We start from the raw sequence: 26,314 nt of genomic DNA, 5'->3' as shown, positions 1-26,314 counted from the left end.
GCTAATGAGGTAACTAGTGACTAGATTCTTAGCACTGTGCCAGTGTTCTGGTTTGGTAGGGGGATTCCTTGAAGACTTCTCTTAGTCTCTAGGTTTACTTTTGGAGACAACTTGTAGTTAGTAGCTGTTAAAATATTTACCCAGCTGTACCTAAAATCTGGCCTGTGCTAAAAGAAAGCTTAAACCTGTTTTGAAAATGGGTTTGCTAACTCTCCATATGCTCCTGGGGGGAATGTTGTGCCACTGCACAATGCAGTGTGTGTGCAGAAATTAATGTTCTGCGCAGAATTTCCTTTTTTTGCCCCGCACGGAAGTGGGCTGCTGAGCTGCTGGCCACCACTAGGTGTCGCTGGATCCAGCAGAGGCCAGCTCACAAACAGAAGACTGCGGTGGGGGGGAGAAGGGGACAAAGCTGGAGGGATTTTTTTTGTTTGTCTGGGGTTTTTTGTGAAAAGGAAGTTTTGATATACAGGTTTTGCCACATCCCCAAAAATATTTTTCTTTCTCTGAAAACAAAAATAATTAGCACAAAACCATGGAGGAGGAGCAACTTTTTGCACCCCAAGTTTGTCTGGGTAAGAAAACACCCTATGTGCCAGGTTGGCATGTGCCCCTGCCCCATGGGCACCTATGTACAACCCTGAAAGCACGGGGGGGGGGTTAATCCTTCTAGTGCTGGTGCTTCATCATCCCCTGGGCTTTTAGCAGGAATTGGGGGGAGCCCTGCAGGCAGTTGCACCCTTCCCCCCCCCCCCCCCAGTGTGCTTATGAACAGTGAAATAAGTTTAAAAACCCCACAACCGGGAGCGGGGGGAGGGTTATTGCTCAATACTAAGGCAAGCTGGAGGGGTCTGGGCAGCAACAGTTTCCCGCATGTGCTAAAGGAAGGAGGTGGCAAGCAGGAAACTCCACACAAGCCCAGGATCAGGCTGTTTCTCCCTCTAGGCCCCGGGCTCTGGGAGAGTAGGGGTATGTCAGAGTATGTGGGCTGGAGGGCACCCTGCAACTAGGCTCTGGGGCTTAGGGGGTGCGAGTGTCTGGGCTGTTGGGGGAGAGGGAAGCAGGCTGTGGCTGGGCTCGAGGGGATGAGGTAGTGCAAGTATCTGGGCTGGGGGGAACCTCGTGGCTGGGCTCTGGGGGCTAGGGAGCAGAGAAACAGGAACTGTGTTGTCATAGGGGTTTCTTTAACTCTCTACTCTGGGGGTGGGAGGGGGGATTTTTTCTGTATTATTAGAGACAAGTATTTTGAAATAAATTACTAAAATTGAAACTGGTGTGATTACATAGGGTTATTTTAGCAAGTAAAATGTGCAGCATTTTACAGAATTTTAAAACATAGTGTAGAATTTTTAATTTCTTGGAGTATCCTTAACGCTGAATGAAAAACGGGAAATCCTAGATCCTTAACATGAAGGGTGAGTTAATCATGTGAAACTATACCCACTTGACTGGACTGGACTTCAGATATAGCATGGTTTGAAGTTTGTGATGAGACACAATGCTACCCATTTTTAAATCCGTAATTGTCTAAAACTTTATGGCTGGGGCTTATTAAAGATACAGGATGGTACAACCACACTGAGCATAGGTGGTGAACATTGTATAAGGGATGCGAACACATAGGTCTTTTCAATTGCTAAATTTTTAAAGTTGTGAATTTACTGATTTCCACGTGTGTACTTCATTGTTTTTTTTTTCTAAGTGTCAAATTCAGAAAGTACATCAGTTTTGTGCTCCATTTTTCAGATGCACGCTTTCCAAGATGAATTCTGCCTGTCTTCCTTGCATACTTCTCTCTAATGCTCTAATATTGAACTGTGTGCTTAAAATAGTACAGAACTAATGGGTCACACAACTGGCTAAATCTGTTGGCTCTCCAAACAGGCTGAAGCTTCTCTCTGATGTTGCAGTTGGCTTTCCTGAACATTGGATGCTTGAACTGATTTTAGAGGATGGTAGAGACATTATATTGTAAGCTTTAACTTTGGCCATATTGTGTTAACCTGTGTTGTCTTTTTTCCCTTATGTGAAGGTTTTGAGTCACTAGATGAGGAGGTATTGGAGGCAATGGCAAAACATGAGACTCGAGAAGACAAGATTTTCCAAAAGTTTAAAAATCGAATAGCTGCGGAGCCAGAACAGGTAAAAAGAAAAGTATCTTTTAAAATACTAATCACCTAATGGTCAAAAGGTGGATCCCTGCTTTATTTTTGGAGCATATATTGCAGCCTTGCTGCTTACATGCATCCTGATTGTGTTTCTGTAAATTGTCTCTTTAGCACAAATATCTTAAATAGCTGAGGTCAAAGATGGAGAGAAATTTCACTAGATCATCCAGTCCACATGCCCACCAGTGTAGAATAAAAGCCCCCAGATACAAGATCTACCTGATAATATTGCAAGGAGCCAGCCTTTGTTGTACTTAGATCAGCTTTGTTAAAGCTTGGCAAATTAAGACGCTCATCTAGGGCTTGGAAAAATCTACTTAACCAAGGCAAGCAGAAATTTAGCTAAGGTGGGAGGGTTGAGTGAAGCTGGGAGCCACAAGGAGAGGGCGATCTGCTGCCCTTCTGTGGAAAGGGAGAAAGCAAGCAGAGTGGCATCATCACTTTTCCCCCTTCCCCTGCAGGTTCCCTTCCTGTTTTTCTCTTTTTTCCTTCTAACCAGTGTCTAAGTTACAAGGTAAAACTGGATCACTATCACTCAAGCATGAGAGACAGGGGGGGTCTTGTTAGAGACAGTACTGTGAATTGGGAGACCTGGGTTCTGTTCTGTTCTGGTACCTAATACAGATTTCATACATTACCTTGGATGAATTAGTCTACGTCCCCTGCTCCCAAACAGAAGTTTTGAGTCTAAAATTATTGTTATAGGACTTCTGAGATGATCTGTTATGGAAATACAAAGTATTACTGTTATTCGCTGGACTGATGCTAGATGACTTGGGGAAATTCTGGCATTTTGTTTCCTCAAGTAGTCAAACTATATAAGACTTTTTTTGTTTGTTTGTTTTATTTATTTAAGAAAACCCATACCCAATTACAATGGACTTTGCTAACAAGTTTTAGTGGGGAAGAAACAACCTTGATCAATGTCCATTTAAACATAGCTATCTGTGGTTGATTATTAATTGTATAATTGAAAAGATTGTCAGTTACTTAATACTTCTATTCAATTTCAGATTCTCAGGTACTGTCGAGGAGGAGAAGGCCCCATATGGATCTCAGGTGAAAACATTCCTCAGATGAAAGATATCCCAAATTGTTCATGTGGTGCCCAAAGGATGTTCGAATTCCAAGTATGTGAATTGGTCCATGGATATGGTATTTTTGGTGTATAATTAAAAACCTATGTTAAGTCTGAAATAGAAGTATTTGCATATGGCTAGAGCGAACGGAGTTGTATTTGAATTCACAGGATAGCTGTGCTAAAGTGCAGAAGCCTCAATTACGAGTGTAACAGTCCTTTCTTATGAGATTTTATAATGCAGTAAATAGCACTTTTTTCCTCCTGATCTGTTTGCAGCCACAAAATAATACTTTTTCTATCCAGTTGAGGGTCAGATGAACGTCTTCTAAATGTGGAATTCTATGGAAAAAAGTAATGGGTGAAGGGGGACTCTTTCAGAATTGTTTGACACTACTGTATTGTTTAAAGAGAAAAATGTTCTAATGTGGACTACTAGACTTCAGTTATGGCCACCTTCACCATGAGGTTCAAACAGCTTGTGCTCCCCCAACCTTCCTTGTGGAAGAGGGGAGAGTTTGTGTGAGGGAGTGTTCTGCCACATTGCTGACAGTAGAGAAAACAAACAGAGAAGGGGAATCTGGTGTTAGGTTTCATTGGGGCTGATGTGCCCAGTCACCTGTTGGGGAAAATCTCTTCCTGTCAGTCACTACCAAGTGCTGCCTCTACATGCAGATTCAGTGTGGTGGGAATATGGTTCCTGTTTGCAGTGGTAGAACCCAAATGTGAGGGAATACTGGAATGAAAAACAAATTCTTTCCTGGTACTGAAATACACAATGTTGTTCACTGAGTATAACTGTTTTTTATCAAAATCTTTAATATACAAGGTAAGAAACTTGACATTCCATTTAAAGCAGTGTCACTTGGTAACCATTCTGAAGAAATCATAAGTGAATGGTTGGCTGCAGGATGGAAGTGGAAAGTCCTTTCATTTCACCAGCTCACATCATTGCATTAATTCTGTCTATATTATACTTTACTACAGTCCCTTAGGACTTCTCTACACGGGAAAGTTTTACCAGTTAGATTAGTATAATTGTATAGTAGATTCCACTTAAAAGCAATCCTGCTATAAGCAACTTCCAGTTAGTGGCAACATATATTGCTGGGAATCAATCCCTTTCCATTAGTATCACTGTTAATGAAATTCAGTTATTAGCAATGGCATGCTGCTTGGTAGCAACTGGTTTTTTTTTTTTTTTTTTTTTTTTTTAAGGAAGGCCCTGCCTGTAGCCAGGGAAGAAAATGCTGGGACAGGCCTTCTTTGGCAGTCGCACAAGCCTGCCTGTGTCCGGTGCTAGTCTGTCTTAGAGCTGCAGCCTGGCATATCTGCCTGCACATACATGGGGGTGTGGGCAGAGCAGTAGCTGGGAGAGAGGTTGCAGTCTGCATTCTGGAGCTGTACAATGCCTCTCACTGCCCGCAGTGGGCTGTGCACAAGGAAATGCCAAGCTGTGACCTGTGGAGAGCCCAGTGAGAGAGACTGTTAGCTTCAAGGCCCTGACATTTGTGCTGCTGCCCTACCCTGAGGAAGGTTTGCAGCCAGGGAAGGCATGTCCTGGTGCTTCCTTTTCTGGCTCCTGCCTCCCAAACCTTCCTGCTGCTTCTTAGCAACTGTTGGATAACAACTTTTTGCTGGCAATAAAGGGGTTGCTCATAAGCAGAAACTACATGTATAACTCCCTATGTGGACATGCTTATTTTGGTATAAAAGTGGCTTTATTTGGTTTAGTTTAAATCCCTTCCAAACTAAAAAAAGGCAACACTTTTTTGGAAGAACCAAAATGGGTTTTTGTTATTGTTCAACATTTCCAGTCTCAGCTCTGCTGCAGCCTGCCTGGTGAGGTGCTTAAGAGCCTGAGTTTCCCACCGGGCAGGTGGAGTACCCTGCCTGACTTCCATCAAAATTTTTGACCAAATCAGAACATTGCAGTGGATTGTTTTGATTACTGAATCAACATTTCCCAACAAAATAATTCCTTTGGAAAATTTGACCTGCTCTAATTATAATTAACTAGAACATCCATTGATATTTTATATCTCCTTATGTGTCTCTAATAGCTTGATCGTGGTTTTTCCATCCTCAGACTAAAAGGTGGCACTCTTGCACCAGAAACCACTCACAGATGGGAAATCTATTAATCACAGAAATGTAGGGCTGGAAGGAACTTTAAGAGGTCATTTAAGATCCCTCCACCTCCACCCCTCCCCTCCTGCTCAGTCAGGATTAAAGGATTAGGTATATCTAGACCATCCCTGAGAGGTGTGTGTTGACATGTAGTAGTGGAGGCCTTGTGAAACAAAAGAAAGATAACAAGTAACACAAGAGAACTGCCCAGGTTCGCAAACAAAGACATTTTTATTTAAAATTGATTTATACTTTTACTGGAGGTAGCATTTCAAACAGTGAATCACTCACCATATCTCTTCTCCCACTCCAAAACAAAACAGCCAGAGCATGTTCTTGACCTGTCTTAATGATTTTTGTTTGTCAGTGGTTTTTCTTTTCAGTTACTGAAATAATTTGATTCTATTTATTGCAGCTGTTACCTGCTGCATAAAAAGCGTTAATAAAACAAGCATGACAAGCGACAGCTTGCTAGGGGAGAGATAACATCCTTTAATTAAAACATTAAGTGGAATAGACAGCCATATTCTACATTATGCATTCCAATGACAAATCATGTCTTTAAGGTTATGCCTCAGCTCCTGAACCACCTGAAGGCTGATAGCCTAGGAGAAAGTATTGACTGGGGAACACTGGTAGTCTACACGTGTGCTGAAAACTGTAACCAAGCAAATGGATATATGGAGGAGTTCATCTGGAAGCAGGACATTCCCACAGACTCAACTTAACTACTACAAAAATATTGTTAGTTTCTGTAAAGAAATGAATTGAGTTTATACACATGTACTGAAGTGTTACATATTGCAAGAAGGAAAAAAAAGGTTGAGGAACTAGCCCAGAGTTGTATCAGTTATCATTTAATTACAATATACACATTAAAGGTAAGTCATTAAAACAGACCTGGTTGAAATTTTTTTTGTGTGCCAGTACACATGAGCTTGAGTATTTAAATTTTTCTGCTCATTGTTTTTAGCTTTTACTTCACCTTGGACAGTGAAACCATATGATTGAAAGTTTCACTTTTGTGTGCAATTGTTAACTTTTTAAAAAATTATCTTTAGTTTCATTCAAACACTTCTAGTGTGCCTAGATTCAGTAACTTGTCTGTTATAGTCAATTTCAGGCTTGTTCAGACATTGTTTCCTTTAAGTCAGTGATGTGTCAACATTTTCTTAATAGAGATAAGCAGAGTGTGGTTGATCTGAAACCCAATCACCTACTGCATGATTTACTTTGTGAACTGCCAGTTGAGTTAATGTACTTTATCACTCTGTGTGCATTTACTGGTGCTTCTTGACCTCTGTTACTGCTTCAGGGGATATAGTCCAGTTGGTTGAACAGGGGTGTGGAAATCTTACTCTAATCCTGGCTTCGTATGAGGGAAACTTAGTCCCTGCCCAAAGGTTACAATCTGTGCATAGCATTGTGGAAGGGAGGCTCTTACAATATAAATTAAATGCAATTTGCTTGGCACATACTGGTTTGTACAGCTTTTCAAAAATATTTAATAAGTTAGTGTTTTAGCTCTGGCAGTTAAGATTCCTCTTTATTTGCCTATTTTTACATCAAAGCCAGAGAGCAGAAATATTCCATTGCTGTGCAGACTGACAGCAAATTCAATAATTAAGCTACCAACTGCTGCAAAGTAAATTGAAAAATTATTCTACATGGTACAGTAGCTTTAAAAAGATTATCTAGATTGAGAGAGCTTAAGGGTGCTATGCAAATGTAGTTTCTCCCAATTCAGGTGTGTATTTAATTGGTTATTTAAAAAACTGAATCCTACTGCACCTGGAATATGTTAGTTCTCTGCTGGAAGTAATTAACTGTCAGGTTGTCCTGGTGTATTATCAGAAATTCCCCTCTGCAGTACCTTGGCTCATAGAGGTGTCCCCTTGAAAATAGCACCCATATATACAAGAGGTATCAGTTTCATATTTACTTCTGTCATCTCAGATCTTTCCTATCCAGTCTTGATTTTAAAAATGGTCAGTGAAGAAGAATCCTCCGCCATGGTAAATTACTCACCATTAAAATTTTACACCTTATTTCCACGCTGAAGTTGGCTAGCTTCAAATTCCAACCATTGGGCGATATTATACCTTTCTTAGCTAGACTGAAGTTGTTAAATATTTGTTGCCCAGGTAGGTACTTACAACCTGTAATCAAATCATCCCTTAACCTTCTCTTTGTTAAGTTAGACAGATTGAGCTACTTGGGTCTATCACTAAGGCACGTTTTCTCATCCTCTAATAATTCTCAGGGCTCCTTTCTGAACCCTCTCCAATTTGTCAACATCCTTCTTGAATTGCACCAGAATTAGACACTGTATTCCAGCAGCAGTCACATCAGTGCCAAATACAAAGGTAAAATAACCTCTCTATTCTTACTCAGTCCTGGAAGCAGTGACTGAAAAAGATAGTCTGCCATCCTGCAAGTATGGCCCAACAGTTCTTTAAAAGCTCTGCAGAAGTAAACCATTAGCCACACAGAGGATTCAGGAATGCTACTACTGCTAAAGAAGCTGTAGCATCTCTAGCCCTTGCCTTAGTCATGTCAAAACATGTGTCACTTTAACTAAATGTTCTAACATTTCCTTTGAATGTAAATCCATTCAAGTTTACTTACTGTAGCTTTGTCTGCTATTCTCAGATGTGTAGTTCCCAAAGGATGCAGCTCAAGTTCTGACTTCAGCATCCACTGAAGGAGATGTAGCTGTTAGGAATTACAAGGCCATAGTGCTACTGAAACTCAAGTTTAAAAGTGACATGCACTATTTTAAGATAAGGGTTGGTTAAAGTTAAAATTACTTAAATCTTATAAAAGATAGTATACAAAACTTTGAGGGGGAAGGGAGGAGTGAGACATGGCCAACCGTAAGTTTGCATTTCCCACAGTTTTTTTGAAACTACAATATTCTGGGAGGCAGCGTCACAATTTTTTCCTTTTGTCTGGTCCTGTACGGGAACAGCAATTTCAGAAAGAAAAGGAGTACTTGTGGCAAATGCATCCGATGAAGTGAGCTGTAGCTCACGAAAGCTTATGTTCTAATAAATGTTAGTCTCTAAGGTGCCACAAGTCCTCCTTTTCTTTTTGTGAATACAGACTAACACGGCTGCTACTCTGAAATCAGCAATTTCAGAGTTATCTAGTTGGCCCTCAATTAAGCTGAACATACATTTGAATTCACCTCATTCTTGTGTCCTGTCTATTGGTATCTTTGAAGCTTGACTCTACAGTTCAGTGGAAGGGTTATCACGACCAGAATTGCACAGCCATCTCAGGCTGCGATCTTCTTAACTTCAGCCCTCTGCTTGTTGAATGCCAGATGCAGTGCAAAGGGAAAGTGCATTATTTATATACTAGTGCTTTAACTGAGGGCTTTGAGACTGCACTGGAACACAAAGTACTTAGAAAAATGTCAGTTTATGAATAGCACTGCTGCAATCATAACAAAGACTTGGTTGTGACATTACACAAGATTTTAGCAGAATATCTTTTTTACTACCACCACTTAAAGATTTCAATTCACATTTTCAGCTAAACATTAGCTCTGCACAAATTACCTGTCATTCAGATGAAACAGAACTTCATACTAGAAGTCTTTAATAACACCAAGCAGAAGAATATTTTTACTTTTACAGTATCTTAAGAACCCCAGTGAAATCAGAATGTTAATACTGGTGTCTAAAATACCCAACTGCTTATAACCAAACCAGATGGGGGAATCACTATTTTGAGGAAAATAGGGTCAAAAATCACATGGCAAATGCACTGCTTTAATACTGGCTTGTTATTAAGAAAGTCATATAAAAGACTCAAGTATTCAGTACATTACATATTTCTACAGCATGCATTTACAACATTAACAGCAGCGAAAGTCAAGCAGGGTTACTTTTTAAAAGTCATTAAGGGTCTTCCCCCTAGAGTTTTATAAACAGTATTAATGTACATATAGAGCTGAAAAAACATGACATTTGTTTCTCAAAAAATATATACAGCTAGCCATTTTCATTAATAAATTTATTCTGTCCTGCTGAACGCTGGAAAGAGGGAATGTCTGGTGCACAAAAAAAAAAATCTACAAATGGAGAACAACTTTTAAAAGTAACTTTTGAAGTAAGATTATAAAAACATTTATGAAAAAGATAAAAACATACAGCCACTGAAGTGGTTTACACCATTTGGGGTTGCATTTTTCTCAAACCAACTTACCAATTTGTGGGTGCCTAAAAGCATTGACATTAAAATTAATCAAAAGCTAAAATATAAATAAAACTTACAAGAGGTGCTCCAACAACAGCTCAATAAAGCAATTCACCGTAACTCAGTAGACATAATCCATAAAAATAATAGTTTCCCATGAGTATCAGGGAAGTAGGCACTAACTGGAAAACACTCCGAGTCTTGGTGTTGCAGTTTGTAACTGAAAGTCCATCTCTTGTTACTACTGTGCCATACTCCATACCTTTTAAAATGTACTTCAAAAATTTCTTTGAAAGTATGTAAAAACTGTTACGTTGTCTTTCTGAATCCCTTTAAAATTGGATATATATTTTCAAATGCTTCATAAATTTCTGCTCTGACTTTAGCACCTAGAAATAAAAAAATTAAAGTACATTTTGTGAAAGTTATAACACTTATATTTCACAATTAATTAGTTTTGATCCAGATACTGTACAGATGAGGCAGCTTCCAATCTCACTTACACTATCTCTTCCCTGTTTGCTCTCTTTCCCTACACTATTGGGATTGCTTTAGATTTGCAATTTTTGTTGGCTTGTTTTCTATTACCACGTATTTCATGATGAATAGTTTCATACATCTAATAGAGTATATACCTGTGTTGAATATTTGTAGTTTATAGATTTCCTGTAGGCATTTCCTTGTTATAACTTCATATAATTTTATTCAGAAGGCTTTTAAAACATAGTGTGTAAATAACTAGAGCCTATAACCCATTTTTGCTCTCAGCATGTCCACCACACCAACAAACTGAGTAGTAAATACACAAATGAAACTTCAGAATTTAAAACCTTTCCAAATCAGAGAAGTGTAGTTTAGCATTCTAAAGACACTCTTAGCAAGAAAGATGTATGTTGCTGGTTTTGTAGCCTAACCCTAGACTGTTAAAAGCATCAATGTTGGCTTGGTTACTTACCAGTTAAAACCACCTTTCCAGAAACAAAAATAAGCAGGACAATTCTTGGCTTGATCATTCGGTAGATTAAGCCAGGAAACAACTCTGGCTCATAACTGAAAGGAAAGAGAGTTGGTCAAGCAGATGAACAAACTAATCTGAAATTGATGTTAGCTGATCAGATTCACTCTTCCCATGTTTAGCAACAGAAAACAGCTATCCCACCTCCACCTTTTTTTTGGGCAGGGGCTCCACAAAGATTTAGTGGGGAAGGATTAGCATCTGGCTGACAAAACCAGAGGCAAAGGAACAAGATGAATCAAGGTGTAGGATACTCCCAATCTGCAAAGGAACAATCTAACCAGTACAGTATACCCTTTTAGATCACTAGATCAAGTGTTCAGCAATAATGAATCATACTAAGCTTTATTTACCTGCTAAACTGTTGATGTGTAAGCACCAATCCCTCTAATCTGATAGGAAATTTCACATCACAGCTTCCCACCATGTTCTGAATCTTAAAATCCAAGAATTTTGCTGGAAAGCCCAATTTTTGAACAACTCTGGCATATTTCCTTGCTGCCAATCTGGACTGCTCCTCGCTGAAGGGAGAAAAGACATTCATTGTATTCCCTCATGTAAGTATCACTGAAGTGACCAGCTTTAAAAAGCAAATATGTATATGTGGAAAAACTGAAGGGAATGAGGAGTGTAAAGCTGTATGCCAAAATATTTGTATACATTGTTAGCAACTACTAACAGTGCTTTCTATCCTGTTAATATCCTTTCAGCAGCCTCAAAATAATTATTTCACATTTTGACCCTTAAAGTATTCATTCTGTACAAATCCCCCTCTCAGTATGCTACCAGAGTCCTATTCTCCCCTGCCCACCCTTAGTCTACAAGGCCTAGTAAAACATTGTAATTGAATTCATTAGTTTGATTTTGTCCTTCCTTTCTGGATGGTTGCTCTTTGCTCTTCTTTTCACAGAGTAAAGCTTCTTTCTTGGCCACTGGGTCTAGGTCTATTTTAATTATTTTAAAATCTCTGTAAAGCATCCAGCTGCAGTGAGGAGCATTATACAAGCCAGTGATACTCAGACATCAGTGCTTGAGGGGCCAAATCAGCATTACCCAAAAGAGCCACAGTAGGATGAATTCATTTACTATAGTACTATATAGTTATATTTAAACAGTATGAAGGGAAATATTTGGTTTTTATATACATATATATTCTCAGAGCAAAATGACTTATTTCATCAACTACAATTGGTTAACATCATAAAAGCATCCCGATTGGTTGTCAATTAAATCGCACCATTTTAATATCATGTGCTGCAAAGAGCCACAAGAGACACATTAAAAAACCTCTTGCAGCTCACAAGCCTCAGTGAGTATCTCTGATACAAGCAAATAAACCCTAGTATAACTCTTCACCATCAAGTGCACAGCACATTAACTCCCCACACCTCTGTAAGGCAAATATAATGATTTTACAAATGGGGAATCTGAGGCATACTGGTTAAGTGCCTAAGATCACATAAATCAGTGATCAGTCAGTGTAGAAACCAGACAAAATGGATGGTTTTCATTCAAGATTTAAATGACTTTAAACATGATTTAAAGTCAATAGTAAAAAATACTTCATTAGAATTAAACTAAATTTGTGTAAAAAATTAAAGATGCACTCTGTCATTAGTAATAGAGCCCAAACATTTTGGTAATCCCCTTGATCTCTTCAAATGAAAGGTAGCCTATCAGAAAAGTTGGACAACACATATATGCCTTATTCAAGTAATGACTGGGCTTAGTCAATTAAATTCCTTCAGTCTTTAGTTTTTACAGTAAAAATGGGGAAATATTACATTTCTAACTAGAGAAACCAGGTGGGTGAGGTTAATATCTTAATTGGACTTTTGTCTAATAAGAAGAGCTCTGTATAAGCTCGAAAGCTTGTCTCCCTCACAAACAGAAGTTGGTCCAACAACAGATATTACCTCACCCACCTTGTTTCTCTAGTATTCTGGTACTGACACAGCTACCAGAACGCTGCACATCTCTAGCTAGACATTCATCAAAACACAACATAGGTAAACCATATTGATAAAGCTAAACATTAAAGTCAAGGAGTTTAGGGATTTTCTTCAGCTTTTTCTTTAAACTTGGATTTTTAATATTCAACAATATGTGCATTGTCATTTGAAAGTTATAAATATTTTCAATGCTTTCTTATTCCATGAAGAACCCTAATACTCTCTCTAGGGAGTCACATAGCTATCAGTATTACACTGTGTGTCGTAATTATTGGCTGGTGGAAAAATGCAATACCTTCACTGCTTGGATTTAATGTAGCGTGTTTTGTTAAGCCATGCATTCATACTAATGGAAAATCAGAGGGTAGCACTGGGAACATTGTTCAGGTATCATGCTCTGCCCAGATTGCATATGGAGTGAGTATATCTTGCTTCACTCTACAGGATCCCCTTTGGCTAGTGCAGAAGCACTGACAAGCTCCAGGAGGAGGTCTCTGAGCATGGAAACCTGTGAGGGTCTATCATGATTGATTTGGGATGGATGAGGGAAATTACTGAGAAGTCCGATCACTCTGCTCCACCCCATCAGACATTTCTCAGAGGCATTAGTGCACACCTACAATTCTGTGCCTGTAACATTCCATTTTTAAAATGAGGGCTTTGTTTTAACAAGAATAGGTGAAACCACAGAAGTTTCTAAAGCCTGCACCCCATTTGGACGATGGCACATACACCAAAAATGCCATCAGTTATTTGGAAAGAAGCGTCTGGGCTGCCAGCTTGCTTGTAGGTCAAGATATAGCAAATGCCAGTAAACACTCGACTGGAGTGGTCAATTGATCCTGAAGTACAAGCTGATTAATGAGCAGTTACAAGTTAGTTACACAAACCTTTTTGCCCCTGTGCACACCATTTTTCCAGAGCTGAATATAAGTGCAGTAGTACGTGGTTCTCTTATTCTCATGATGACAGCAGCAAAACGCTGAAATGCATAACTTGAAGCTGTTAGTGATATTATTGCTGGAAGAATTCTATACAAATAAATGCATTACCAAATTTTAAACAGTATTAACCAACTTAATACTATACTTTCCACTTACACAGCCTTCTTAATTCTGAAAGCACTGTCAACTTGAGATCTAAACCATTGTAAAAAATGAATGAAAAGTAGCTTTAAATACTATGCCTGACTCCTGCTTTTACAATCAGTTTCCTTTTTTATTAAAATGTTTCTCTTACTATGTGAAAGACCGATAGACCAGAAGAAATCTTACTATAAAAAAGGAACAAATTATTCTATACAGTATGTTGTTAAATGCACCAAATTATTTGAAAAAAGGAACAGACTCTCTGCAATCTTTCAGTTATATTAACATTGCTTGTAACAATCGATTTCCAGACAGAAGTTTGATTTTTGTCCCTTTAAGCCTCAACACCCTTGTAAGGTACAAAACTCTGACATCATTTTACTGATGAGAAAATGAAACAGGGAAATTGAAGGATTGTCCAACCTCAGAATGTTGGTCATGTTATGGGTAGAAACAAGAAGCCAAATTCTTGTCAATGAAAGGCAGCTGAATTACTTCAAACACACACCAGTAGCATCATTACTCATAGTTCCAGGCTCTAATCTCCATGTGTAGAAATTTAAGCCCACATTTGAGTGAACTATGGTTTTAAATTGTGTTTGAATATTGGCAGGAGTAATAGGCCCAAAGCATGTGACCAAAAAGAATGAACTCATGAGAAGGATTGTGTGTGTTAAACTTGTATTGACCCTTTGCAAATTACCAGCATTATCTTATTTAACATTTGGGAAATAAAGAAAACATGCACCAGGTGCAGTAAATAATTGGTTAGAAATGCTTAGTCCAGTAGTTGGAAAAAAAATATGGGAAGTGAGATAAAGGAAATAACCCTGAGTAAAGCAAAGTGCAGCCCTCAACTGCTTCAGCTAAGGCCCAATAACCAACCATGATGTCACTTGTTAGTTATAATGTATAAAAAAAGCAAGGCTTTCTAGGTGTTTTGTCAGAGCTTTTCCCTAGCCCTCTGGAACCATGCCATGAAGGGAAGGGGTCTCCCAGGCGTGATCTGATTGTGAGTATATTAGACAATACTTATAACTGTATCGTGGTAGGGTATAGAATATAGATGTGTAGATATGCTTACATTTGTATTTTGGTTGTAACTAGCACCATGTGGCCTTTTGACTAATAAAGGAATGCTTGTGTGGAAAATGACTTGTGGTAAGCCTTAATAAAATTAGGAAAATTATTTCCAACACTGCTGCTTAATTATTATTTATGCCGGGTACCACAACACTAATTTAACCATAAATTCCTTTATTAAGTCCAAAGGCCAAATGGTATTTATACAATTGTTCTAAACATGCCTAAATATCAAGCAATTTACTTCCTCCAAGCAATAACAAAACGTGATCAAGATACTTACAAATAGACTAAACCAAGGGGTGCTTAGATCCATATTGGTCAGCTCAAACTTGATCAGGCAGGAATTAACATATGAACCCCTTTAAGAGTTTACTTTTTTATACCCTTAAACAAACAAGTGATGTCACTGCCAATGATCAGACCTTAGCTAAGGCTAAATGAAGCAGTTTTATATAGCCAATTTACTGCACCTGGCACCCAATTAACCATGTTTTATTTCTATTACAGTACTTCAACCCAAACCTTAAATAAGATAACACCCTTATTTTGAAGGGTCACTACAAGTTTAACACAAGGACTCTTCTTTCCCATGAGCTCATTCTTTTTGGTTACATGCCTTGGGGCCTGTTGCTCATGCTAATATCCCAACTCAATTTAAAACCATCATTCACCCAATCTAATGTGGAGCTATTATCCTACAACCACACTACACTTCCTTGTCAATGCAGATGAATGGCTTGAAAGCTAGAGATACTATAAATTCCTTAAAGGTTTTTAGATTAGATTAAAGGCTGATAAACATTGTTTTGATGATAATTCAGAGTGTATAACGAATCCCTCATCTTGATTATCCAAGTTCAAACTTTACATAGCCTACTTATCTTAAACGACAAGCATCATGCTGTTGCCCAAAACTACTCTTGCTGAAGTCACATCCCACTTCACATGTGGTTGTGTAACTAATGTTTTGCCTTTATGGAAATAAACTATAGTACAACTATGGCTACCATCTCAAATTTACATAAGTGTGCGCTTTTATTGTTCTATGACTAGAGTTTAAACTAGCACTTTCCTTGTCCAGGGCCTTAAAAAAAAAAAACTCCACACACCCACTACTAAGTAGGAACTTTTCCCCAAGGCAAGAGACATCAATTCCGCAACATTAAAGCTTTCATTTGAAAAAAAAAATTAGTTGCAAAGAACATTCCTAACAAGAAAGGATTACAAAAGCTGAAGCAATGACATTTTCCTGATCCAGTTAAAGGACAACTCCAGGTCCTCTACTTGCTGTTCAGAGCTTCTCAAGCTGCAGAAAAGAGAAAGTAAACTACAGCCATCAATTTTTACTGCTGATAATTAGAATCTTGTGGACAAGAACAAAATGGACTAAAAAAAAATTATCAGGGTACTGTCAGTTTTGCCCAAAAACGGAGGTTGGAGGGGAGGTGAAGTGACAGAGACCATCCCACTCCATGCTGAGGGAGGGGCTGACCCCTGCACATCCGTAAGTTTCTGAGGTGGCAATGAAGCACAGAAAAAGCATTGCTTCTTCTCCAGCAGATAGATGGAACAGAGGGATTGAAGTACAGATATGTATTCTCCATGGAATGACATGAAAGATGGAACTCTTGATCATTGTCCAGGAACAGCAATCCCCGCTTTTCAGCAGCTTGAAGCATGGAGGGAAAGAGTTTCCACCACACCATTATAGAAACCTTCTTACCGAAGTGTGTATATAACTTGAGTAATCTGGTCTTTTACAGGTTTCAGAGTTACTGCATCCAATGAAGTGAGCTGTAGCTCACGAAAGCTTATGCTCTAATAAATTTGTTAGTCTCTAAGGTGCCACAAGTACTCCTTTTCTTTTTGGTCTTTTACAGTCACTCTTGTCCCATCAGCCTCCCTCCCTCTTGATGTTTGTTAAAAATCACTCACATATCCCATCTTTAATTAGATTGTATATCCTTCAGATATGCATACATTAGGAAAGAAGGAGTGTATATACACACACCAACTCCCTAGTATAAACAGGGAAATTTGTATTTTAACCAGAGTTATTTGGTGGAGGGTAAACAATAGGAAAGCCCCTATGATTGCCCTCTACCAGCTAACATGTTAGAATACTAATTACCCTGTTAACACATGTTAAAAGAGCTAACAATGTTAGGAACCATTAGGAAAGATAGAAATCACCATCAATATATCCATGCTATGCCCACACTTTGAATACTGGTTGCAGTTTTGGTTGCCCCAAAAAAGATACTGAAATTGGAAAAGGGAAAAAAAATGATTAGGAACAACTTCCATATGAAGAGAGATTAAGACAACTGGGACAGTTCAGCTTAGAGAGAGGCTATAAAATCATGAATGGCAGGGAGGCAGTGAGCAAGGAAGTGTTATTTACCCTTTCACATTACACAAGAACAAGGGGTCACTCAAAGAAATTAACGGGCACCATGTTTAAAACTAACATCAGGCAGTACTTCACACAACACACAGTCAAGCTATGGAACTTCTTGCTAGGAAATGCTGTGAAGGCCAAAACTATAACTGGCTTCACAGAAGCACTAGACAAGTTCAGGGAGAATAGCTCCATCAATAACTCTTAGTCAAGATGGTCAGGGACGCAACCCCATGCTCTGGATGTCCCTAAGCCTCTGACTGCCAGAAGCTGGGACTGGATGACAGAGAATGGATCACCTGATAATTGCCCTGTTCTGTTCATTTCCTCTGAAGCATCTGGCACTGGCCACTGGTTGGAAAACAAAATACTGCGCTAGATGGACCATTGGTCTGACCTAGTATGGCCATTTTTGTGTATTAGCTAATACACATTTTTAGACACTCTCCCTGCCTCACACTAGTGAAGACAAGGCCTTTGGAGCAGGGACCCTGTTGTAACAGATACAGCAATTTCCTGAAACATCCTTGATTGACCTTATTGTATTAAGTTTATGCATTACTGTGGGCTGGGATGATAGGTAACCTCTCTAGGGAAAAGACGTGACAGATGTGAGAACAGGGTGTTCAAAACACTATTGAAAATATGCCAGACAAGTATGGACATTTGGGACAATTAGCATTAAATGGATTTCCTAGGGAATCCCTACAGAGAGGTTAATGCAAATTCCCCAGTGCCAGTTATTCAAAAACCCAGCCTTCTGAAAAGGCATGAGGAATGGGTCCATTGTCTGCTGATCACTTGTTGCAAAAGGCCAGTATCAAAGGCCTGATCTGTATAAGGAACAGCTGATCTGCCCAGTCTGCTTTCTGGCTCAGGATCTAAGACAAATGAACTTGTGACCATGGGGAAAACCCAGTTGTGGGTTTTGAAGGACAAAAACATACTAGAGCCCTAAGTTAGAGATGGGAGTAACCTCTGGTAAGCTTTTTAGCATGTATTTTAGTTCTCTTATTGTTATAATACATTTTCTCTGTAAATGCTTTTTCCTTAAGAATAAATGTGCTAGCACAGTAGGACCTGTGTGGCAAATTATAACTGCGGGCAATACACTGGTCATACCCATCAAAGAGATGGCAAAAAGGCCAGTGCTTGCGTGTAGGCAGTCTGGCTTACTGGGGATATCAGTGTAAATCAGGGAGCTATGCAGCCTTAAAAACCCTGGTCAGAATGCAGTGAGATGTGGGTCTCTGCCCAGGAGGCCTTATGGCTGGGCACTGGAAATCTGTAAATCAGTGCCCTTGGTGGACCATGGAGGGGGGAAATACAGGTGCAGTTGCCCTGAAACCAACACCTATCTTCTTATAGGTTCAACTAGCACCATGGGGCCCTGTTTTGGTCCTTTGACTGCTACTATAATGCAAATCTCAGTTGAATATCATGGAACCAAAAAGAGAAGAAGTGAAGCTTGGGAGGGACTGGTTGCCTGCCATGTTAACAACTGTGCTCAAACACCGTCAATTCATAGTGCAGAGCAGGGGTTCTCAAACTTCATTGCACCGTGACCCCCTTATGACAACAAAAATTACTACATGACCTCAGGAGGGGGGACTGAAGCCTGAGCCTCACCACTCCGGGGGCGAGGGGGGAGAAGAAAAGCCCAAGCGCTTCAGCCCCAGGCAGGAGGCCTGTAACCTGAGCCCTTCCACCCAGGGCTAAAGCCCTCAGGCTTTGGCTTCAACCCTGGGCAGTGGCGCTCGGGCTTCAGCTTCCATCCTGGGTGGTGGGGCTTTGGCCTCGAGCCCCAGCAAGTCTGAGCCAGCCCTGGTGACCCCATTAAAATGGGGTCGTGACCCACAATTTCAGAACCGCTGGTGTAGAGGCTCTAAAAAGCCATGGTTCTTGGCTTTGAACTACACAGACCCACCATGGAAACAAACAAATTTGACTCTACAATTTCACTTGAGGATGGAGATGGTAAAGTAGTGGGGGGTAGGAGCCCCTGAGAGCAGGAAGCACATGACTCCCTGTTTAAACTACAACAGACAGGTCTACACAAGAAGCTTTTGTCAATCTAGCAACATTGGTTAGGGGTGTGATTTTTCTATACCAGCAAAAGCCCCAGTGTAGACACTGATATACCAATATAAAAATGCTTTTTCCAGTCCAACTCATTTCACTTCCTGAACCAATATAAGCTCCTACTGGCAAGCTCTTTTTATAAAGGTCTTTTTCTCATATAAAAATTGACAATAGGTGGGTTTTGCTGGTATAGTTCTACGATCAAAATTTTTAAAAGCAGACTACGCTTAAGACTCGTTTCATTGATGTCTAGTGAAAAGTCTGTCCCCCATTCAAATCTAATACACCTCTCTTACCTTGGGATTGTATTCGGCATTTCGGGCTCGAAGCGCAATGGTTTTTAGGTCAAGTTTGCACCCAAGATTCACAGTGGATACAATATTCCTGAAGACAAGTTAGAGAGATTAGTTGGTAAAGCTAGATTTAATGAAGGATTCCTGGGATCTCTCTCTTTTTAAACCGTACATGATTTGATACTGAGATTTTGCTGTTCAAGCAGGTTTGATTGGGTCAGATACATCTGTAGTTTAACACTATTGACTGTGATGGAGTTAGACCAAGGATCAGTTTAGCACATAGGTGGTAGCAACGATCAAACTGATACACATTAAAGTTATCTCAATTTTCCCCACATATCACAAGGTTCCCTTCTTTCTCAACAGTTAAAAACAAAGGATTTTTGTTAATTTAGAGAGCCAATTTGAGTTTATATCGCAGCATATTACAGGGGTCGGCAACCTTTGGCACCCGGCTCATCAGGGTAAAGATGCTGGCAAGTCAGGCCGGTTTGTTTATCTGGAGCATCCGCAGGCACGGAGCCCCACAGCTCCCACTGACCACCGTTTGCTGTTCCCGGCCAATGGGAGCTGCGGGAGCAGTGGTTAGTATGTCCCTTAGCCCGTACCACTTCCGCCAGCTCCCATGGGCCAGGAAAAGCGAACCGCAGCCAGTGGGAGCTGTGGGGCTCCATGCCTGCAGATGCTCCAGATAAACAAACTGGCCTGGCCTGGCCTAGCCTGCCAGCAGCTTTACCCTGACAGTCCAGGTGCCAAAGGTTGCTGACTTCCTTGCATATTAGAATGTCATCTGCACTCAAAAATAAGGTTGAGTACAAAATGCCCACTGGCACTTTTTCTATAAGTTGCCATAAAATAAAAAGACTTTAATTAGTGTTTTCCCTTTATTGCTAAGTATAGTGAAAAAGATTTTCAGATCCAATGCCTTGAACTAGTTCTATATTTTTCTTCCCTGAACATAAACTCATACTCAGTAGTCAACTAGAAAACAAGACAAAATATTAGAGACAATTCCATCTATAGTTGACTAACAGGGTTTTTTCCCCTTTTAATTCTCTTTCCACCGTAGATATCTATTTTCAATTTTAATAAGCCTCTCATTAACAAACTAGTATTACCAGGAAACAGAGGTTATTTTAAAAACAGTCACAATATGCAAGCTTTCAATAGGTTACAGCTGAGAATACATTTAAAGGTTATATGTATTTTGAAATATTAGACTGTCAATTCGGATTACATTTTACTCCAGGTTTGTTGGACTTTTGAAACTGAATATAGCCAAAAACAGTTACAGCATTATAAAGCTACCACATGAAGACACAGGATGACACCGTAAGCAGCCCAACCCACTGCATATTAGATATATGGCTAACAAAGATCAGCAGAAGTCCCACTTTTGATACTGAATCATCATGCTAACAGAAGTTTAAAATCATCGAAGTCAATAAATCTTTAAAAGGCTCATTGTATGAGAGGAAGAGAATATACAATAAAAATACACGAAGTACACTCACTGCAGCTGTGGCACAATCCCAGAGCTCTCAGACGCAGGCGTTGCAGGCGTTATTGGGGTCATAGGAGTCATTGGAGAGGAATAGAGTGGCGTGGTTCCTGGTAAAGGAGCTGTAGTAAGAGTCTGTGAATGGAAGAGCTGTGGCGTTTGACTGGATGTTCCCTGCGTGGCTTGCTGCGATGTGGACTGTTGTGCTGCTTGCTGCTGCTGTCTCTGCTGTTCCTCCAGAATCGACAGACTGTTGCTGCTTTGGACAGGCTGTGGTGTCAGTCCAGTGCCATAGGGCATCATTGGGCTAAAAATTGGAATTCCAGGAGTCATGGCACCCTAAAGAAGAGAGTATAAAGAATACAGCACGAGTTCAGTCGAGTCCATTTACTTTTATGAAAAAAAAAAAATCAAACATTTGTTGCATGAGGTTAAGAACAAGAATGGTGGTTTGTACATTTTCAGCCTGAGTGGGGATTTGTTCGAAATTAATACTCTTAGGGCATCTCTACACTGCAAAATTATGTCGACCTAACATATGTTGGCATACTGTTGCCGCAGTAATTAAATCACTTTTGCTTGTACACACTACACTCCTTGAGTCAGCGGCGAGTGTCCTCACCAGGAGCGCTTGTACTGATTGTACAGTCAGCGTGGGGCATTATGGGACAGCTTCTGAAGGGCAGTAACAGTCGATGTAAGCAACACAGTATCTACACTGACACTGCGTCGACCTAACTACATCAACATTGATTCTATGCCTCTCATGGAGGTGGAGTTAAGTCAGCCTAGCAGGGCAGTTATGTCAGCAGGAGTGAAATTTTAGCGTAGACACTTACAGCTAGGTCGACATAAGCTGCCTTGTGTCAACCTAATTCTCTAGCGTAGGCCAGGCCTTAGAAGCTCATTTTACTGGACAATACTTAGAATTATTTTTATCTCCATTAAATTATCCAGTCAAGTACTCCTCTCCACTAGCCAGTGAAGCATTATTCTCTTCAGCGTATACTCCAGAGCTTTGTTTTCCTGATGAATATGCTAATATCTAACAGCTCTCACTTAAAAAAAACCAAACAAACAAACCCAGTTAACTTGGTGCTTGTGGAAAATGCCTACTTAAAAGCCCTGAAGATTGAAGTTGTCCTTTTATAAAAAGAAGAGATACAGCATTAACAGTGGCAGCTTCCTTATATTACCTTGCAGGTAGGCTTCAAAATGTAACCTGGAGAGAAGTCCAGAAATTAAAAGGGAGTTCAAGCTCATGTCAATTTAATGCTCAGTTGTCTGACCAAAGAAACTAATTGGGGTGCCAATGGCTGTGATATTTGGGGGTGATGGGTACTCCAGGCTCAAATTTTTGAAATTCAAATATTTCAAATGTTACTACTAAAATGGACTTAACATTCGTTTTACTTAAATCTAAACAGAGAAAGAATGAGAATTCCGTATATTTCTGAAATCTCCATTCATGTAAATCTTAAGTTTACAAAAATGTATTTTTCCATTTAATTAATTTGCTTATACTGTGCATCTGAATAATCAGTTTGTCCCTTTCCACTAAATAACGTGTTTACATTAAAGTCAATGGAATTACATCAAGGATGAATGTTTCTCCCATACCGAAGAGATCCTTATAAACATTACAGGGAAGTAGAAAAACCCTTAAGAATTTCTTTTTTGTGTGTGCATGTGAAAGAGGGCTTTACCACAAAGTGGATTTATTTTTTTTAATTAGTTAATTGTCAACTGGATTTTTTTTTAGTGTCCTATTAATATTCTTCTGTTTTAGATAAGCAATTCACACAAGAAAATTTGATATTTGCAGAACAATTGTACTTTAACATCTGGAAAATGAGAATACTGTTAAAAACCCAATTGCAATGAAATTGTAGTTTAATTTAAAACAAAAAATAGTAATCTACATGTTTGAAGATGAAATGGAGGAAAATACTCCAGAGATTACAACTAACTACTTTTTATCCTAGTACCTGTTATATAAAGTAGTTCCAAAAGCAACAAATGTTAGACCCTTCTCTAGCAAATAAGCACATTCATATTGCTAGGTTCTAAACAATCTTTCTTATCCATAAGCATCCATATTGTTACTCAAGACAGGTTACATGCAAGAAACTGAAATCTCTTTTACAACGAAATTCATCTCATGAGTAAATCTGAAATAATTTGTTTTGTTTTTTTTTTTACCTGAGGGGATGCTAACCCCTGGGCGTAGGGCGGTAAGCTGTTGTTCTGATCCATGATTCCAATTACTTCTTTGGTCGGGATAGAAATAAATCCACCAATTCAATAAAAGTAATTCCAAACCCTCACGGGATTTTTCCCCCTAAAGCATTCCAGCAACTAGTTTCTCAGCCACTCTTGAAACGTTATGAAAACATCAGCTCCAGAAAAGTCTGTGTAGTAAGTCTAAAATACAGTCCAAAACCTGAAAGGGAAAAAGTAGTCTCTTGATAACCGTATGTTTAAAAAACTTGTATGATTACATCCAGCTGCCATTTAACATAACAGTCCTTAAATATATTTCTTTGTGCACATTATACTGCCTTTGAAACTTCACTCCCGCCAAGAACTTATGTAGGTGTGTGACTTTACACACACGAACAGGCCCATTGGAGTCAGTGGGACTACACACATGCCTAAGGGCTGGTATACAATAGAAAGTTAGACTGACCTAGCTACATTGCTCAGGGGTCTGAAAAATTCACATCCGAGACACACAGTTCCCCTTTTCTACACCTATCCCTGATGTAGAAAACTGTAGGTCAGTGGGAGAATTCTTCCATCAACCTATCTACTGCCTCTTGGAGAGATGGATTTACTAGTGATGGAAAAACCCCTTCCATTGCTGTAGTTAGTGTCTAGCAGCACACCTGGGCCACTGTAGCATTTCTAATGTAGACATACCCTAAGTGTTCACAGGGCTGAGCCTTTAGTTATAATGATTTCAAACTTTGCCACCAAAACACACTTAAGATATTTCACTTCAGTTTTAAATATAATGTAGCAGAAATATATGTTTGTAGATTCATTCATACAATATTAAAATCATTGTGTCTTTATATTTCACTAAAATATTACATCTTCGCATTAAAATTAATACAAGATACTCAAATGGTGCACAAATTTTACCAAGATTCTAAATAAAGTGAATTTGATATTTATAGCTCATCATATATCGATTAGTACTTCCAAAACACAACAGACCCAACTCTACTCTCAACTGCACCAGTTCAACTCAACTGATTTCAGTCAGAGTGCCCTGGTACAACCGAGGGTAGAATTAGGTCTGATTTTTTTGAAATGGCACCAAAGTATTTCCATATGTTTTTTAAATTATTTTGTTAATCTACAGTGACTTCACTAGTTTGAAGCCAAGATTTCTAGTCCTTGTGCTTGTACATTCATTTATTGTTGAGGGATTGTTCTTGAAGCCTTAGCTGCTGGAAATGATTTAACAGCAAAACATTATTAAAATCAGAAAGAAAAAAGAATCTCCTTTTCCAACTCCAGACAAAAAAAATGAAGCACTGAGACATTTCACCAAAGAATTACATGCACCTTACAGAGAAGAAAAAAAGTTAGAAAAAAATTGGGGTTTTCCAATTGACATATATGCATATCTTTTTAATGCACACAGCAATCTTCTGATTCTCCTGAATTACAGTGCTGCACAAACAACAGGGCAGTTAGAAGCTTAAAATAGAATAATCCACTATGAAACACTTCTAGTAACTTTGAGCTTCCTAAAACAATTACCCCTTGGGCTGAAATCTCAGACTCACTTCCAGCCCTGAGGTAAATGTTCTGAAGTTTGAAGAAAATCTGTTCATCTGTTATTTTTACCAGGGATTCCTTGACCCACCCTTAGTAGAAAGACTAGACAAAGGTCTTGCAACATGGTGTAAATATGGCCTGTTTTGAGTTTAGCTACATTTGTGCAAGGAACAAATTCCACAGGCAAGGGACTTCTGAGGATACCCTGCCTTCAGCGCCACTGAGCTTCCCCCCTTAATACTAAGCATTAACACAAAATAATGCACATGAAGTTATAGCAAGAGGAGCTGTTTGAACATGAATGGGACTTGTGTACTTGTGAAGAGCCTGAACCAATACTTCTGATGAAGTTATTCTTCCAACAGGAGGTTTGACTATGTAATAATACTAAGTAATTGCATAGCATGTTTCATCTTCAAAGCAGTTAACGATAAGCTTCATAATAATCTAATAATGTACACAATTATGTTACCCCAAAATACTGTGATGAAACCTGATTTACCCTCCCTTTCACTAGGAGGGCGATCATGAACACCTCAGGATATATTATTTGATTAACAAATAACTAATCTCCTCAGGTTGCTGGGTGAGGCTGATTTGCCAGTACTGCCTTGTTCCCATTTTCCAGATGGGGAAAGACAGGGCAATTTAGCGACTTGCCCAACATCACACCAAGGGAGTCAGTGTCACGGGCCAAATCAGAATTAATGTTGCCACACAGCACAGCGATTGGCTTATCGGGACGACACTGAACTCATCAGTGCTCCCCCTCCCATCCTGTCTCCAACCCTCCTCGTCACGCCAAAAGGCTCAGGAAGACCAGAGCACCAGAGAGGGGCTAGATAACAGACGTACAGAAAGAAGCGCAGCTTCTCTTTTCTGCACACAAGAGGTTTTACAAGACGGCGCTTCCCCGACAAGCCTGGGCGAGGAAAGGCCGCGCTCAGCTCGAGGCTGGGAACCCACTTCTCACCGTCCGGCCTCGGGCAAAGACACCGCGGCCTCCGGGCGGCGGGAAGGGGCCGAGCCGGAGCCTGAGCCCGGGCCCGAGCCGCCCCGCGCGAAGCGTGGCCGGTGTAGCCCGGGGGGAGAAGCGGCCGCGGGGTCGGACCGGGGTAGGCGGGCGCTGCCCAGTCCCGGCCCGGAGGAAGCCGGGGCAGGTTCGGGACGAGGGAGCCTCGCACCAGGCGGCGGCGGCGGCGGCGGCGGCCGGACCCTGCCCGGGCCAGCGGGAGAAACGCGCCCGCCTCCCGCAGCCCGAGGCGGCGCCCAGGCCCCCGCCAGACACGCGCCCGCCCTCCCGAGCCGGCCCCGGGCCCTGCCGCTGCCTCGGGACCCCGCTGGCTCTGCCCGGGACGGGGGGTTCGGTACCTGCCGCTCCAGCTCCCTCCAGGCGCTGCACAGACCCGCCAGCGGCGGCGCTGAACCCCTCCCGCCCCCGCGCCCTCATCCGGCGCGCGCATAATGCGTCACTTCCGCCAGCGGGGCCCCCTCCGCCCCGCCCCTTTCCGGGGTGGCC

General features: G+C 40.3%; 2 protein-coding genes and 1 long non-coding RNA gene across 6 annotated transcripts in view; 2 read left to right on the top strand and 1 right to left on the bottom strand.

Annotated features, from left to right (window-relative positions):
• Positions 1–6,273, top strand: part of PDCD2 (programmed cell death 2) — a 10,760-nt gene extending 4,487 nt beyond the window's left edge. Inside the window, exons 4-6 of one of the 2 annotated variants that reach the window (XM_038394354.2) lie at positions 2,033–2,142; positions 3,182–3,298; positions 5,943–6,273. In XM_038394354.2, coding sequence (XP_038250282.2) covers positions 2,033–2,142; positions 3,182–3,298; positions 5,943–6,104 — 389 coding nt within the window. In that variant the 3' untranslated portion in view covers positions 6,105–6,273. Of the gene's footprint in view, positions 1–2,026; positions 2,143–3,181; positions 3,299–5,942 lie in introns of both variants that reach the window. The other variant, XM_043511333.1, reaches the window with a different exon arrangement.
• On the bottom strand, positions 5,589–26,314 carry LOC119852737 (TATA-box binding protein). Of its 3 annotated transcripts, XR_006280073.1 has the most exons (9): positions 26,167–26,273; positions 23,206–23,446; positions 21,017–21,342; positions 19,503–19,590; positions 13,440–13,531; positions 10,951–11,118; positions 10,538–10,632; positions 8,005–9,971; positions 5,589–5,721 (listed from the first exon to the last, which is right to left on the bottom strand). XR_006280073.1 is itself a non-coding variant. In XM_038394355.2 (8 exons), exons 2-8 carry the CDS (start codon positions 23,257–23,259, stop codon positions 9,892–9,894), a joined length of 903 nt encoding a protein of 300 aa, XP_038250283.1. In that variant the 5' UTR covers positions 23,260–23,446; positions 26,167–26,314; the 3' UTR covers positions 6,750–9,891. The 3 variants fall into 3 exon arrangements, 2 of the variants coding, with proteins under 2 accessions (XP_038250283.1, XP_043367269.1); XM_038394355.2 differs by lacking the exon at positions 5,589–5,721 and having other exon boundaries at positions 6,750–9,971; positions 26,167–26,314; XM_043511334.1 differs by lacking the exons at positions 5,589–5,721; positions 10,951–11,118; positions 26,167–26,273 and having other exon boundaries at positions 6,750–9,971.
• Positions 11,114–18,200, top strand: LOC122459406. Its single transcript, XR_006280074.1, has 2 exons — positions 11,114–16,486; positions 16,604–18,200. It is a non-coding gene; the product is annotated as an uncharacterized LOC122459406 (long non-coding RNA).

This window comes from Dermochelys coriacea, chromosome 3 (assembly GCF_009764565.3).
Source record: "Dermochelys coriacea isolate rDerCor1 chromosome 3, rDerCor1.pri.v4, whole genome shotgun sequence".
Taxonomy (NCBI): Eukaryota; Metazoa; Chordata; order Testudines; family Dermochelyidae; genus Dermochelys; species Dermochelys coriacea.
The sequence above is the reverse complement of the archived record's forward strand: the minus strand, read 5'-3'. Positions and strand labels throughout refer to the sequence as shown.